At 42.3% G+C, this 15,594-nt stretch overlaps 1 protein-coding gene across 1 annotated transcript in view; it reads left to right on the forward strand.

Annotated features, from left to right (window-relative positions):
* Positions 1-14,907, forward strand: part of LOC1275011 (neuropeptide SIFamide receptor) — a 101,655-nt gene extending 86,748 nt beyond the window's left edge. Inside the window, exons 5-9 of the mRNA XM_061652478.1 lie at positions 1,807-2,089; positions 2,182-2,516; positions 2,594-2,862; positions 2,966-3,331; positions 4,088-14,907. Coding sequence (XP_061508462.1) covers positions 1,807-2,089; positions 2,182-2,516; positions 2,594-2,862; positions 2,966-3,331; positions 4,088-4,326 — 1,492 coding nt within the window. The 3' untranslated portion in view covers positions 4,327-14,907. The remainder of the gene's footprint in view (positions 1-1,806; positions 2,090-2,181; positions 2,517-2,593; positions 2,863-2,965; positions 3,332-4,087) is intronic.
* Positions 14,908-15,594: the final 687 nt, after the last annotated feature.

The raw sequence follows: 15,594 nt of genomic DNA on the forward strand, positions 1-15,594 counted from the left end.
GTTTGTTGCTTTGTTTGGTACAGTCCTGCTCATTTAATGGACAGGACGAAGTGCAATCTGTAAGTGACACTTGAAACAACTTTAAATTCAATAGCAAGTATGGTTAGGGGATCGTAGAAAGCTGTGAGATAAGACTTTTTTGTTGATTATCTTATTTTAAAGGGATGCGTAAAGCAAAGTCCTCTGTATCGATCGTTCGTATTGGAATTTCCTGCAAATAGTTTTGAGTATGATTTGTGGTTTTACAAGGTTTTCCAATTCACTTGCGAATGTGCACATAATTATTCACCACCTGCAAGATGTTTCAATTTTTACACATAATTTTCAACACATAACAAAGAACTGTCAAACCCAACCCAGCTTGATACGTGTTGAAAATCATGAAGATGAAACATTACAGGGTTTTCCAAGTCACTTTCGAATGTGCACATAGTTTTTTACCGTCTCCAAGATGTTTTTCAACAGCTGGTAAATTTGCTCCATAATGAAATGAACATAAAATTTTCCACACATCACATCACATCAGGATCGAAAACGATGCTTTGTCAGTTTTAAGGTATAATATTCCACTTTCATGTTATGGATAATTAAGTACTGACTTGTGCTAAAATTAATAAAAGCAAACAAGCAAATTAAAGTGAAACTTGTTGGATGAAAAGGCACAAAAAGGTATTATTGATTGAAATTGTATAAAAAAGATTACCTGTTCTGATTATCCATAAGGAAATTCCTTAGTTTTTGGCTTACGTTCAAATGCTGTTTACGTATTTTAAATTAATTTCCGAAAGTTCGTCTGGCAGTTTGACGCCTACTGCGATTTTAGATACCCTTCTCAATGAATTTTCTCTAGCAGATTTCTGTAACAATACGCATATTTCAAAAAGCAAGTTTCTCGACTCGACTCAAATCGAGGAAAATAATAAAATAAGTCTTATTGTTATTCACCACGTGCAAAATGTTATTCCACATCGATCTGCCGTTTCATTTCCATCATAATATTTTTTTAATTTCTTCAGCATGATTTTCAACACTGTTATGGGGTGTTACCATCGTTTTTTCACCGGAGTTTGAAGCCGGATCTCACCACCCGTTGACAGGGCAAAAGTTGAAAACCATGCTGAAGGAATTAAAAATTATTATGATGAAATTGAAATAATAGAGTGATGTGGAATAACTTCTTACACGCCGTAAAATGTTTACTTTTGCAAGTGACTTGAAAAACCCTGCAACATTCGATAGCTGTTGAAAAACATCTCCCAATCAATGAAAATTGTTGTAGACATTGGAAATTGAATCGGAAAACCCTGTAAGTTGGATGATTTGATCACGTCCAACAAACAATGTTTATACCATGTGGAATGGATATTGATACAAGAAACACAGAAAAAACAGTCGAAGTGTATATGATGGCACATAGAGAGTGTGTTTGTGATGAGAAAACGAATCATGTTAGGTTTAAATGCACCATAAACACACTGTGATGACGGTTGAGAACTTGGTGGTCTGGTAACACCGACTACCATAAGTGGTAGTAGTCACTAATGGTTCTTGAAGCACTATTTGACAACGATGGAGACATTTTATCCGGCTTTTAAGGAAGCCCTAAAGGGACGAATGTTTGTTGAACTAATACTGTTTGCCTGGCCACTTGGGTTGGGAAATCATCTGATAAGTACCGTACACTGTGACTGGCAACGGCGGGAAAGGCAGCCAATGTAGCTGCTTCAACACAAACAAAACCTTCAATATTTAACTCAACCTCTTCGCTTGTTATGTTTTTCCTCCCTCTACAACTTTATTCCACAGCTTCCTTGCCATCTGGTGGCCGCTGAAGCTGCAGATCACGAAACGACGGGCCCGGTTTATGATCGTGTGCATCTGGATCATTGCCCTGAGCTCCACCGTGCCGTGGGCGCTGTTTTTCGACCTCGTGCCGATCATCCCGGAAGCGCCCGACATCAAGCTGTGCGTCGAGGTGTGGCCACCCGGGACGGACGGGGCGCTCTACTTTCTGCTCGCGAATCTTGTTGCCTGTTATCTGCTGCCGATGACGCTTATCACCATCTGTTATATACTGATCTGGATCAAGGTGGGGCGATTCTTTTTCGGAAAAAAAATCATAATAAACAGATAAACTGTAACTGTACTAACTGAGATCAACCGGCGTACTCCTCCGTACAGGTCTGGCGCCGCTCTATACCGGGCGACTCGAAGGACGCCCAGATGGACCGGATGCAGCAAAAGTCCAAAATCAAAGTTGTTAAAATGCTTGTTGTAGTTGTTATACTGTTCGTTCTTTCCTGGTTACCTCTGTACGTTATCTTCGCCCGCATCAAGCTGGGCGGGGCGCTCGAGAGCAGCGAGGAGGAGCTGCTACAGATCGCCACCCCGATCGCCCAGTGGCTCGGTGCGTCCAACTCCTGCATCAATCCCATCCTGTACGCGTTCTTCAACAAGAAGTACCGCAAGGGCTTCGCGGCCATCATACGATCGCGCAAGTGCTGCGGACGGCTGCGGTAAGTACTGCGTTAGGGAAAAAAATACAGTCTTGCTAAGGCATTGCAATTAAATGGTGTGTTGTTGTTGCTTGCAGATACTACGAAACGGTAGCGATCGCTTCCTCCTCCACCAGCACGCGCAAGTCCTCGCACTACCACAACAGCCAGAAACGGGCCGGCGGCAGTCCCTCGGTCAAGTCGGCGGACGTGGTGTCGTACATCTACGAGGAGAAGGGTGGCCGGAAGCACCACGCCATCTCGAAGCAGAACAGCGACCTGTCGCGGCACATGCTGCTCAAGCAGGACAGCAGCATATCGCGGCAGTCGCTGCTGCTGAAGCAGGATAGCGTTGCGTCACGATCGGGTAAGCCTTGCAGCAGCACGCAAATACGTCCGCGCGAGCAGTGATGATTTAACGCCCATTCGTGCACTACTTTTTTCCTCTCCTCTACCTCCTCCCCCAACAGCGATCCTGTACCGGCAGGACAGTGACAATTCGCGCCAGATGCTGCTGAAGCAGGACAGCAACAGCTCGCGGGACATGCTGTCCAAGCAGTGCTCGGCCTCGGACTCGATATCGCGCCAGGACTCGCAGATCTCGTACATCGAGCCGCCCCGCAAGGGCATCCTGTGCAAGCAGGACACGCAGATCTCGTACATCGAGCACGGCGGGCCGGTCGGCACGCTGGCGAACGGTGGCGGCCCGCCCGCCCCCAACAAGAAGTACTCCGCGTCGCTCTCCTCCCAGGACAGCGTGCTCTCGATCATCGAGCACAAGCGCCACAAGCTGGTGAAGCAGGACTCGATCTTTTCCTTCAACGAGCCGAAATCAGGTAAGCCGCTGAGCGCACTGCGCTTTCGCCTCCGGTTCGCCGGCCGGCGCCCCTCGGTCCGCGCTGCTGCCCCCCATCACCCATCATCACACGCTCCCGCACGTACCGGTGCGGGTCCGCCGCACCGCCCACCCGGCTCCGCTGGGGAGGTGCGCCTTCCCGCCGCCGCCCAGCCCACCATTGCACGAACGCACGCATGCACGCACCCTTTCACGGCCTTTCCCACCCTGACCACCGTCCGGCCGGTGGCGACCCATCCGGCTGCCGGTGAGCCCGTCGGCCCCAATGCACCCATGAATGTAAATGTGAATGTAAATGTGAATGTGAATGCGAATGTCGATGTTAGTGTTCGTAGCGATATCCTTTCCGCACCACCACCACCACCACCAGCTGCTAGAATCTCGGCCACCGCCCGCGACACCATTGCTTCATCCGCTTCACCGCATGTCCCCGCAGTGCACCGTCCGACGGCGATCGATCGGGCCCACTGCACGCTCGGTACGATACCGGAGCTGCCGATCGAGCATCCACCCTTCCACCCCAGTAGTAAGCACGCTAGTGTATGTCACGCATGTTTGGAGTCGGGTGCGACAGCAGCTAGTGCTAGCGGCACGACCTCCACCGTCACCACCGCCACCACCACCAGTCCGGTCCGTCGCTGGGACCGGCGCCGCTGGCTGCCCTTTGGCACGGGCAAGCGCGGCAAGCCAAGCGCCACTAATACGCGACATCCCTTGTTGTTCTTGCTTATTGTAGTGTACGAAAGTGCCACGCCGGCCCCGTTCAAGCGGCACCAGCTCGTGAAGCAGCACTCCGTCATATCGTTCGCGGATCAGAAGCGGGGCGGCAGCCTGACCAAGCAGGACTCGGTCACCACCATACACCGGGCGGGCAATGGCGAAGGGCCCTACATTTCCTCCATCCTGAAGAAGACCGATTCGCAGTGCAGCTCCGCGTCGCCGGTGCGCAAAAATATTGGATTTTTCGAAGGTTAAGAAATGTGAGCGAGAGTGAGTGAGAGAGAGAGAGAGAGAGAGAGAGAGAGAGCAAGTAAGCAAATCATTTGAATCAAATCGAGAGAACTGAAAACTTTTAAAAAGTGTGTGAGCAGTATTTAATGTTTTACCACAAAGCAAGGGAGGAAAATTGACCCCATTTTAGTGGAGAAGTACCGAAGGTGGTTCGAGAACGTTTGGTTCTACACATCGTATCCCTGACCTGAGCAATCCCCTTACCTTGTTCCATTAATCCTTACTCCAGAGGTGGTTTTTTGAGAGGTTCGTGAGGGTCTAATATGTGTCCAGTGTGAATTGCTTTTTTTCAATGAGCTTTTTTTTTTTACTACATTCCAACTTGTTCTCCTGCCAGATTGCATGTTCAAATTAGGGAATAACATATTTCAAAACCAAAGTAGCAGCATTTCTCCCTTGTTTTCTTTTATGACAATTGATGCTCTCTCGTAATTCATCAAGGACTTTCCCCTTAATTTCGTATGATTTATACACATATTTTATTTAATTTAGGATAGCTGGGTTGCTTTAATGAGTAGTTCCTTCTTTAACGACTTTTTCTAACAATATGATCCATTGTTAAACAATTGTTTTAAAAATGGTGCTAAAATTGCAATTCGATCCAAAGCTAACAAAATGATAGGGGAAGGTTGGCAAAGACGGACGCTGAACACTTTTCATAAATGCATGAAAAAGGTAATTTTCGAATAATTCAACAATGCAGCATCCAAACTTACAATACAACACATTTGAGAACATTTTTGGCATAATATATGCAAAATTGGGTAAATTCACGAACAAAACAAATTTTCGATCGTGCGCACCCTTGTGGATCTAATTTGACTACTGCGGATGTTTAGCTCTGTAACTTGAATTGTTTATATTTTCGGAAGTTTTATTGCATGAGTGAGTTGTCGTGATTATTAAGCACAAGACTGCTGAAAGAACGATAATGAAAGTTATTAAAAATTCTTGTTTTCTGGTGGTTTAAACATTCTGACACCAAAGGCGGGCAGGACGGACACACTGTCGTAGGGAAAGATGGACACCGAATTTGTTGATTTATTTTACTTCTTATATCAATTGGTGATAAATCTATTTCATCAAACACCTTTAGAAAGGGTATTTCGAAGACATAAACCATTCAGGCAACTAGAGAAAGTATTGAAATTAACGAGAAATGAAACACCGGTAAAAATAGCAGTCATGCGTTATGCTATTACTCGCTGGACGCTGGTGAGGCACTTCACAAAACCCAATATCTTGCCACGACTTGGACAACTTTCATCATCAAAATAAGGGAGCACTGATATGTAATCGTGCAGCAATAGATGAGGGATACTATGGGTTTACAAGTATCAAAAATTTCATTGTTCAATGGGAAAAATGGCTTCACCTATTAGCAAGTCCGTAAAACATGCTTTGGTCGCAGACTTTCCGCGGAGTAATTTCCTAAACGGAAGTTATAGACTGTTGTTCTGTAAGCTAATACAACGTCAGCTGTTAATGTCCGATATTTCAATAATGCCAAGGATCTGCATTATTCGCGTTGTTAGAAGTGGCGCTTACAATTCCTAAATGAACGGCTGAATGAACCGTGGTTGTATTTGGCCAAGAATTGTTTTATGTACGTACCAGAATGTGAAAATCAATGAAATACGTTTAAATACTATGAATCTCTTCAATTTCCAACGTTTTCGAAAGGTGTCCATCTTACCCTTCATTGTGTCCATCTTTCCCATATCAAGTATCCGTCTTATCCGAACATTTCAAAACTGCATGAAAAAAACACGTTTTTATTTCATAAAAAATCATAGAAAGCGATAGAAACTAAAAAGGTCCGTCTAAAGGTGTCCGTTTTTACCTGCCTTCCCATACATTAAATCATTTGCAAAGTCTAGTATTATTTCCAATTGTTATTATTTTTTAAATAGAATATCTGTGGCAGGGCAACTGTTCCCTCAAAAATCCATCATTCAAAGTGTCCTTAAAGCATTTTACTCACGATCAATCTGGACTGTTCCACTATCATGCGCTGGAGAAAGGGTCCCCTCCCGTACTACTAAGCGAAGAAGCTAAGGTTTGCCCAAACCCCCTTGAAACTCCGTTCCTGTCCTTTTGCGAACCGATGCCGGTGGTTACGAACTCCGCAAATTGTTACTGCTAATTCGCACTACATTAGACATTACACCCCCTCCCACCTCACAAAAAGAGTGGATTCCAATCCAATGGTGCTGTCTGTGGCCGTCGAATGCGTGCACTACACAGCTTCTGCAAATCTGCTTTACGTTACTCGCAAAACAGAGACCCAACCCAGAAGCACTATTTTGCAACACTTATTTAGCAAACGCGAGATGAAAACACATTTTTAACCAATCGGGCTACCACCCATTTGCAGAACAGCTGCAAACTAAACATAGTCACCTATATACATATATCAGAATATATTATATACCTACTGAGGGAAAACAAAACGAACAACTAACTGAAGAGGCAATAAAACGAAGCACAAACGCATTCTGGCGATGCGAGACGAGACGAGGCTGTTTGAGGCTTGGATGGAGAAAAACATTCAAACCACATACCGATACACACACACACACACATACTCATACACACATACACACACAAATCCAAAGAAATGGTGTTATTTTAAACATAACAAATTAACCTACTCGTGCTGTGTAATAATAGTAAACACACATAATCCAGCGATCATGTTTGAATGTATTTTTGAAGCGTTTGAAGGTACGAAATCTGTACACACGACGCTGTTAGCATCTGATCAGCACGGTATGACCGTCGCGTAATCCCCAAAGCCTCCCCCACCCCACCCCCAACGCATCGCGAGACACAACTCGAAATGATCCTCCCCTACCTAGCGATAAACGATAAATGTAACAAACAAATTGAATTTTAAATAACAACTCACGATAAACAAAACACAACCATAACAAAATCGAACCCGAACCCAAAGGACCAGTGTTAAGAAGAAATAACTGAACTCTAATAATAATAAAAAAAAAAACAAAAATAAATGAAAACAATCGATCATATTGTTCATGAGCTATTTTAAACTTCTCTTGGCAAACGAAGGTAAATTTATTTTACAAAAAAATAAAAAATAAACAAAGTAAACCCACTCTAAGCCCGACATATTTGATGCTAATAATAACAAAAAAGAAGAAAAACACGGAACCAACGGATTTGCGCAAAAAAAAAGTAATAGCGATCAAGCAAGGAATATATTGTTATATTTTTTGTACGAACCTGCTAAAACAACTAGAAGAGAGAAAATGGAAAAGAAGCACACGGAAGAAAAGAAAAAACAAAAAAAACAAAACAGACAAATTTAACCTGCTAAACCTAACCGTACGAATTGATGCAACAACAACAACAAAAAAAACTTACAAAATGTATTTAAAACAAAAAGCAAACCTAACAAAATATATCAGTAAAGAGAACAAGCAAAGACGGTTCTATAAAATGTCTTGCAAACCTGAGCAAAAAACCGAGGCAGCGCCTACTGCAGTGAAACGCATAAGGAATGATTACGTTAAGAACATGATCGAATTGAAATAGCCTACTGCACATGGTACGGAGCAGCGCAGCAGGGTGCGGCTGTGCAGTGTTTGATCGATCGAAGATTACAGTAGCATGGTGTGTGTAACGATCGTTAAAATACATAAGAAAAGGAAAAAAACCCCGATCGTTTACCATTTTCCGTTTTTTGTTTATCTTTCGTTGTGAGCCATTGTGTGTGCAATGCACGGATACACAAATGAACGAGCAACTCATAATTGTGATAAGAGCATAGACCATTAATGTTACTCGATAAAAGGGACTGAAGGGGAAGTGGAAACAAAATGCCCATTCAGTTCCTTAGGGAACCATAGGGTGAAAGGGTGGACGTATGGGGCTTGCGGGATGGGACAGAAGCGCATCTAACCTTATCACACATGCATGCACATCCCACAGCTTCGCAGGTGGGCACGCGATTGCGCGATTATGTGTCCGTAGCAATAGCAAACATCGATCCTAACTGTTTGGCGGGCGCGAAAGGGATGCGGCCGTATGTATGTTACGTGCTGAATATTGTTTAACAATAAAGCAACAATGTTAGCGCCATTAGAGCAATACACGCGCACCGGCGTAGATTTTATACCTATTAAGCTAATACATATATAATACAGATAAAAGAAGGCTGCAGAAGAAGTGAACGTAAAAAAAAACAAAACCAAAACAAACAAAAATACATTAATTAAAAACCGATCATAAACCGGTTTTCTCAGTGCTATCGTGTACCAGATGTTTTGTGTAATGCAAACAAGCAAACATGTACAACCGATAACCTAATCATTGTCCATTATGCATGTACAGCGGTAAGATGGAAATAATACAGGTTTTAGCATTTATACAAACTACAAATCATCAACCACAACAGCAAAACAAACAAATACCCAACAGTTACACTGCATAGAGTTGCCAGGCCTTCGGTTCGATCAAAACGGATGCGAGCTAAGCATGAGCATATATGCATTTATGTGTGCGTACTAATTTCTGCTGAATTGAACGGCACCACCACGCACGGGACAAGTGGCTCATCTCACAGTTTTGTAAGCCATTTAGGCATATTCTAATTAGCTGTAGTGCGGTCTTAGCAAAAGTGACACATAAGCCACACAGTTGTCAACGAAAAATGCTGCCATGATGATGACGATAATATGTTGCACTTGTCCTGCACACTTTCCCAACGCTCATTGCCGTGTGCGGTGCAGGAGAGGGCCAATACCGTCTTCTTGTTTACACGGTTGGAGCGGTTTAGCGTTTGCAACAGAAATGTTGATAACTGCGTGAAAGCATCGCTTTGTGATGCGTAGTGGTGAACACTTTTTCACCTCTTAATCGATCCAAGTTGGAAATAGGAATTGTAAAATAGAAACGAATGCGCGCGAATTTATTGCTCTACTCCACTCTACGTTTTTTATCCATTTGATGTGTCTCGCCCTCGAGACGGGGTGAGCGCACAAAACGCGCACCTCCATCTTAATGCCACGTTCTATACCATTCTGGTAAGGTAAATGCAAAGCAATAATGTATATCGATAACAAGGGAACAGTGCAAGTGAATTTCAATCATACTTGAAGTAAACATACCTTCGTTTACGATTCATGATGAGCAAATGGAACGAAGTTGCACATTTTGAAGCATGCAATTGTGCCGTTTCACTACATTAGAGGCACATTTTCGAGACACTGCCTATCATCAACAAGAGAGCGAAAAAGAGAGGGGGGCGAGAGAGAGCGAGAGCGCGCAGAGTGCCCCAGCCAGAAACATAACAAATGCATCGAAACAAATAGAACATACAGAATACAAATGATTATCTACATGTATTAAGGCATCACATTCTAATATGTGGACAATTTAAAAATGTCGGGTTCGTCGCTTGAAGAAGTCTTTCGTTCAACTCGTTCATCTACACGTGTGTGTTTTGTTCTTCTACGAGTTTCAGCCTATTGCAACAAAATAAAGTTGAAAGAAGATGCTCGAGTTAATGCAGCATATTTTTAGCAAAAAATAATACAAACCCTCATTTCTACTTTATGCATGTTATGCCAACAAAAAATGGCTCATAATGAAGGCAGGTTTTAAAATATTGTCAGCCAAAACGGCTACATCGGCTGAACTGAAACGTCAAAAGCAATGTGTGCGTGTGTGTTTCAATGTGTTTGTGTTTTATAAGAAAACTTTCCTCCAATTGAGAGCAACAGTGCAATTTCCTGTTGCAAAGTATCCAATTTCAAAAGCTTTAACTCTTAAAAGCAATTGCTGAACTTTTTCCTCTCAACTTGTTATCAATACACATTCCGAACTACAACAGTTGAGCTAATCCATGTTTCCACTATTTCAAACCACCTATGGTGCTTAAAAATTTTAAAATAAAACAAACAAGCAAAGCAATACACTGTTCATGGGCTCGCCAGTGCTTAGCAGAAGGTAAACTTTGTGATCACAATTCAAACAACCAAACCGCTCTCCACTGCACTAGGAGCGCCCGAAATACAGTGAAGTGAATGAATTAATGGTTTTCCTGGTCAACTTTTTGACATGCCCGGTGTTCTGTTTTACACCGTTAGATGGTGGTGTTTGTGCACCAAAATTTAAACAGAACCACGCAACAATGGCCACATGAGTGAAATTTAATGTTTTAATTGGAGGAGAGAAAAAAAACGGTAAATGTGTACATTTGTTGATGTTTGACAGAATGTTTTATTCGTTGTATTTTTGTGTGCTGACGGGCAGAATGTGAGAGAGATGGAGTAGAACGGAGATGGGTAGAATAATAAATTAAAACTCTGTGCTAAGTATAGTAGTCTAACAGATAATAATTTCCAAATTTAGAATTATGACACGAGTGCTGAACGCTTCATTCAAAACTAGACACAGAGCGAAGTACAAGAAAGCTCTCGAGTGAACAAAAAACCCCGCCCGAGTATTGGTAAAACTAAAGAAATAACGTTCAAATTGAACTGTGGCTAAAGGGTGAGCAATGTTTCAAATCATACTGAACAGTTGTGGGCAAATCAAATTGAAGGCAACCTTCGAGCAGAACTCAGTTTCAGTGGTCAGTGTTTGTCGTTAGATGTACCATACACGCTTCAAGCATGAGTGTATGATATTCTGTTTGAATTGGAAAATATAGTTAATGTTAAAACAAATGTTTTAATAAAATACTGCTGTAATATACGTATAGGTAATATACGATAAAGTGAAAGAAGAAACACTAAACAAAAGTCTGCCACAATGAAATGCAAAAAACAGCTAAGAAAGGAAGCAGATAAACAACTCCCTTCAGCAAACGAATACACCCATGCTTGGCACGTACGATCCGTACGATCGCATTTAAATAAAAAGAGGGAAAACAAAATAAAACAAACCAAAACAAAAATACTTTAAAATGTAGAAAACAAAAAAACCAAAACTAAATGGAAACACAAATAGGAACAGTACGGGAAATGGTAGGTAGGACTGCAATCGCGAACGGCAAGCAATCCTCCCCGGGGGGTGCCGCTCACGCATGGAGGACACTGAGGAATGAGGCAGAGCAAAGCAAGGGGGGGGGAGGGAGACGTAGAGAATGTGCAAATGGGGAGGAAATGCTAGCCCGATCTCGGTTCGATTGCAGACACTACACACTATAGTTGAGTGGTGGGGCGGAAAGATATGGGGGGAGAATGTTCCGCACCAGCCCAAATCCTGCTCCCAAATGGGTGGAAGCGGCTGGTGCCGGGCACTTCAACACTTCCAGCCCCAGTACACAGTTTTGTAGCCACACAGTAGTCCGTGAAGACGTATAATGGAAAACAAACTATCAAAACCTCAGCAAGCGATGCGAGCACGCACTAGGTCTACTAGGTTGCCATAGAGGACAAAGCAAAGCTATCAGAAATCACTGTTTTCGCGCTCCCACCATACCCACCCCTGTTAAGCTACCCACGGTGAAGACGGCACCGGTGTGCATTCACAGCAACAACAATAATATCAAAATATCTCTGGGAAGATGTTTCGTTACTATGTGTGAGTGTGTGTGTGAGTGTGTGTGCGTGTGTTTTGTTATCTATTTGAGCTTACTTTATTCCGTAGTGTTTGATGTGTGCGATGCAGAGTTGGTGAGGATGAAAGACAACTACTTAAAGTGTAATATAAAAAAAATGAGTAGCAAAAGTATCACACACACCTTCACCATACGCTTCATCCACACCCCAGTGCAATTGTTCGCTGCGGTGACATTACAATAAAAAAAAAGATGCAATACAGATAGAGATATAGAACGATAAAGAGAGAGAGAGAGAGAGAGAGAGAGAGAGAGAGAGAGAGAGAGAGAGAGTTATATATATATAGAGAGAGAGTAGAGAAAGGGAAAAGGAAGACAAGAAGAGTGAAATATAAAAGTGTATCAAATAATCGCCACTGTATAAATATAAACTACAAAACAAAAACAATCTGCCGATGAGGAGAAGCGCCAAGCGCATCCACGCTCGTGCAGAGTTGAGGCCGAAAAAACCGATTACAAAAGTAATAGTAATAATAATAATAGTAATCATAAGCGATAGTACTAGACATGGGCGCTGTGTTGCCAATAAGCGACAAATGCGCAAATAAGTACTGGCACTAGCAGCAACTACGTACTTGCGCATACTCCCTAACGCCGATACCGAAACGCAAACAAAGCCACAGCCCGAAACTGTTATCTAAGCCACTTTCCCCGTCACCTGTTAAGTGATAGCATGAATGTGTTTTTTTTTCTGCTCCTACCCTTTATCTGCCACGTGTGGCGCAGTGTTCGATGTGTAGTGTCTGTAGTGTTTGTGTGTCATTTTACAACATTTTACGTTCAATGCCCTTGTTAGTAGTAGTGTACGTCCCACCGGCATTAGGCGAAAGTGGCAATGTTCAAAACCGAGTGTCTGGAGAGCATGGTGGACAGGGCATACGTATGTGTATGTGTGTGTGTTTAAATGTGTGTGTGTGTCTGTGTTTGTTTGGGAGCAGTCAAGCAGTTTTCAGTGGAGAGCGACAGAAAGGAAAAATCCCCAATACAAAGCACATAATTAGATCGCTTTCGGTTGTGGTGATAGCGCTATGTACTTAAAACTAAACGAGTGGTGCTGTTTAGCTCTAGCTGCTTGGCCACAGCGTACCAATCAAATGATTATTATTTTCTTTCATAGAACACGTCCTCCCTCGATAGTCGATCTTGGATTAAGTGGTTCTTTTCATACTTAACTGATCTGCATAATATGTTAATATTTGCTACCCATATAGTTATTAACATCGCTTAAAAATCTAGTGCTTTGTTATCGTTTGGTGTGAACTGTTACAAGTCTATGCTAGTGGTAGTACTGCTGCGCCATCGTATACTATCCTCCAAAACCACACATTCACACAAACACACACACACAAACACACCTTTACAAACTAATCGTGGTGTACAAATTATGGTGTACAAAAACAAAAACCCCAACAAATCAAACCAGCAACAGTTTCAATTCAGTACAGTCGAAAAGGTGTTTCGGTTGGAGCGCTTTAGACTGCTGCGGCTTGTGTGAATCGAAACTTACCACCCTGTGCGTAGTACTACTACGCCCAGTGGAAGTGAAGCCCAGACCTGATCGGCGTAATACAAAGCATAAAAGAAGAAGGATAAAGATTACTATCACGTTTATATTTTAATCGCATCAAATGCATAACCGAGTACTTGAAAACAAACACGGATGGTGGAGCGACCAACCTCCGATGGATATCATATTCGAGCCAGTTATTGAAAGAGAAAGCAACCCTATAAATGAATACTAATATATATACATATACAAACAAACACCTATATATATATATATATATATACACATACAATATCAAAGCGTGGATAGAAGATGAAAGGACGAAACGCGGCCACGTGGCTAGGACAGAGCAAACAACGAAAACGAAACACTAACATCACACAAAACTGTACATGTGAGCGTGTGTGTGTGTGTGTATGTGTGTATGTCCCATCTATAGACTTTTTAGACTGATTTGCCCGCCCCGCTCTGGTGTGTGGTGAGACCGAAACCGAGCCGCGCGTACGCGTAAGTGTATGTGTGTATGTGAATGTATGTGTATATGTTTGTGTGCGTGTGCATGGCACACATGGGGAGTGGTCCTGGCGGCCACCTGATTGGTACAGGAGCGATTCCGTTAGTGGCACTGGTTTGGTTGACGAAGCAAGGGGGAGGGGAAACCCCCCATTTACGATTATCATTTGGAAGCTTAGCAAAAGTATGAAGAATGTACTCGGTACAATAATAATAAAAATATGAAGAATAATATTATTAATAATAATAATAATACTAAAGATAATAATAATATAATAGTAAAACTAATAAAAATAACAAAAAGTAATAATGATAATATAAACAATGGCAATTGCACAAATAGCGCTACGATCAGAGGCCATCCGTACACACGTGGCACGAAACTAGGCATGGCACGGGACTTTGGGCGTAACAGAAGCTTTACCTGAAGCGCGGAATAGAGAAGCAGCGAGTGGCAGTGGCTTGCGTGGTTGGAAAAGCATAAGCATGTAGAGGAATGTTGCATTCTCGCAAACACACGTTTAGGCATCTAATGCACCGAATGGCGGACATAGAGCAGTAGCTGAGCGAGCATTTGTAGCGATCGTTTGTAGCCAGACGGTCCAGAAACACAGAAACGCACAAACAAGCGATGGTAGAGAGAAAAGGTCGGCGGTTATGCGGCAGCGCAAGCCGAATGGGTAGATTTTAAATCCACAGCGCAGCAGACACACTTTAACTACACGGTGGACAAGCGTTGATTTGAATGACGGTTTGTGCGCGCACGTGGCGACATTTGAGTGCACCGCGGGGTGGGCTTTGAGGAGAATTGATTGAACCGAATTGGTGATTTGGAGTGTCGGACGGCGAAGGAAAACATGTTTATAAATGTAATACAAAAAAGTGAACAATAAAAAGAGAAGAAAAAAATCTCAAAATCTTTAAACATGAATACTTGTGTGGCAATTTAGCATTGGTTGGTTGTGTTGGGCTGTTGCAAAGGTAAGACTATTTTCCAATACAATACTTACATGGTTTTAGTGGTATGGAGTTATTTTTCCCCTATTTTTTGCCATTAACGGTTTGAGCCAATGAAAAACAAAACTGTTTGTAATGATTTTTCCCCTTTTTTGAATGGCGCGAAAATACACTTTCGTTAAGTGTCGGGTGCTTTCGTTAAACATCGTTAAATGTTGTACCAACAGCACAAGGTTAACAGCAAGGTGGATTAAAAATATCAGGTGGTGGATTAGGGCCTTTGGGTGGTCGCCATAGTTGAGGGACTTTACGTCATTTTTGAACCGTTAACCATTGGTTTCCGCACACAAAGCTTAGCAAATAGAACAGATTTCTTTGTTATTATGTGCATTTTTGTGTGTCTATTGATTTTATCGAAAAAATGAGATATATTAACAAAAGATTTGATGATTTGTGTATGCACGAAATTTAAAATCATGTGAGTATGAGTTCTAATCTCACGTAAATTGTCCATGCGGCTCGTCGATAATAAGGAATCAATGTGAAAATTGAAAAAATAATGGTTTTCTTAATTTTTATCTCCAAAAATGTCGAAAACACAATGAATTATAGAATAAATTCACGGAATAAAACAAAATAACACACTTTAATCCATGTTCTA

Source organism: Anopheles gambiae, chromosome 2 (assembly GCF_943734735.2).
Source record: "Anopheles gambiae chromosome 2, idAnoGambNW_F1_1, whole genome shotgun sequence".
NCBI lineage: Eukaryota > Metazoa > Arthropoda > Insecta > Diptera > Culicidae > Anopheles > Anopheles gambiae.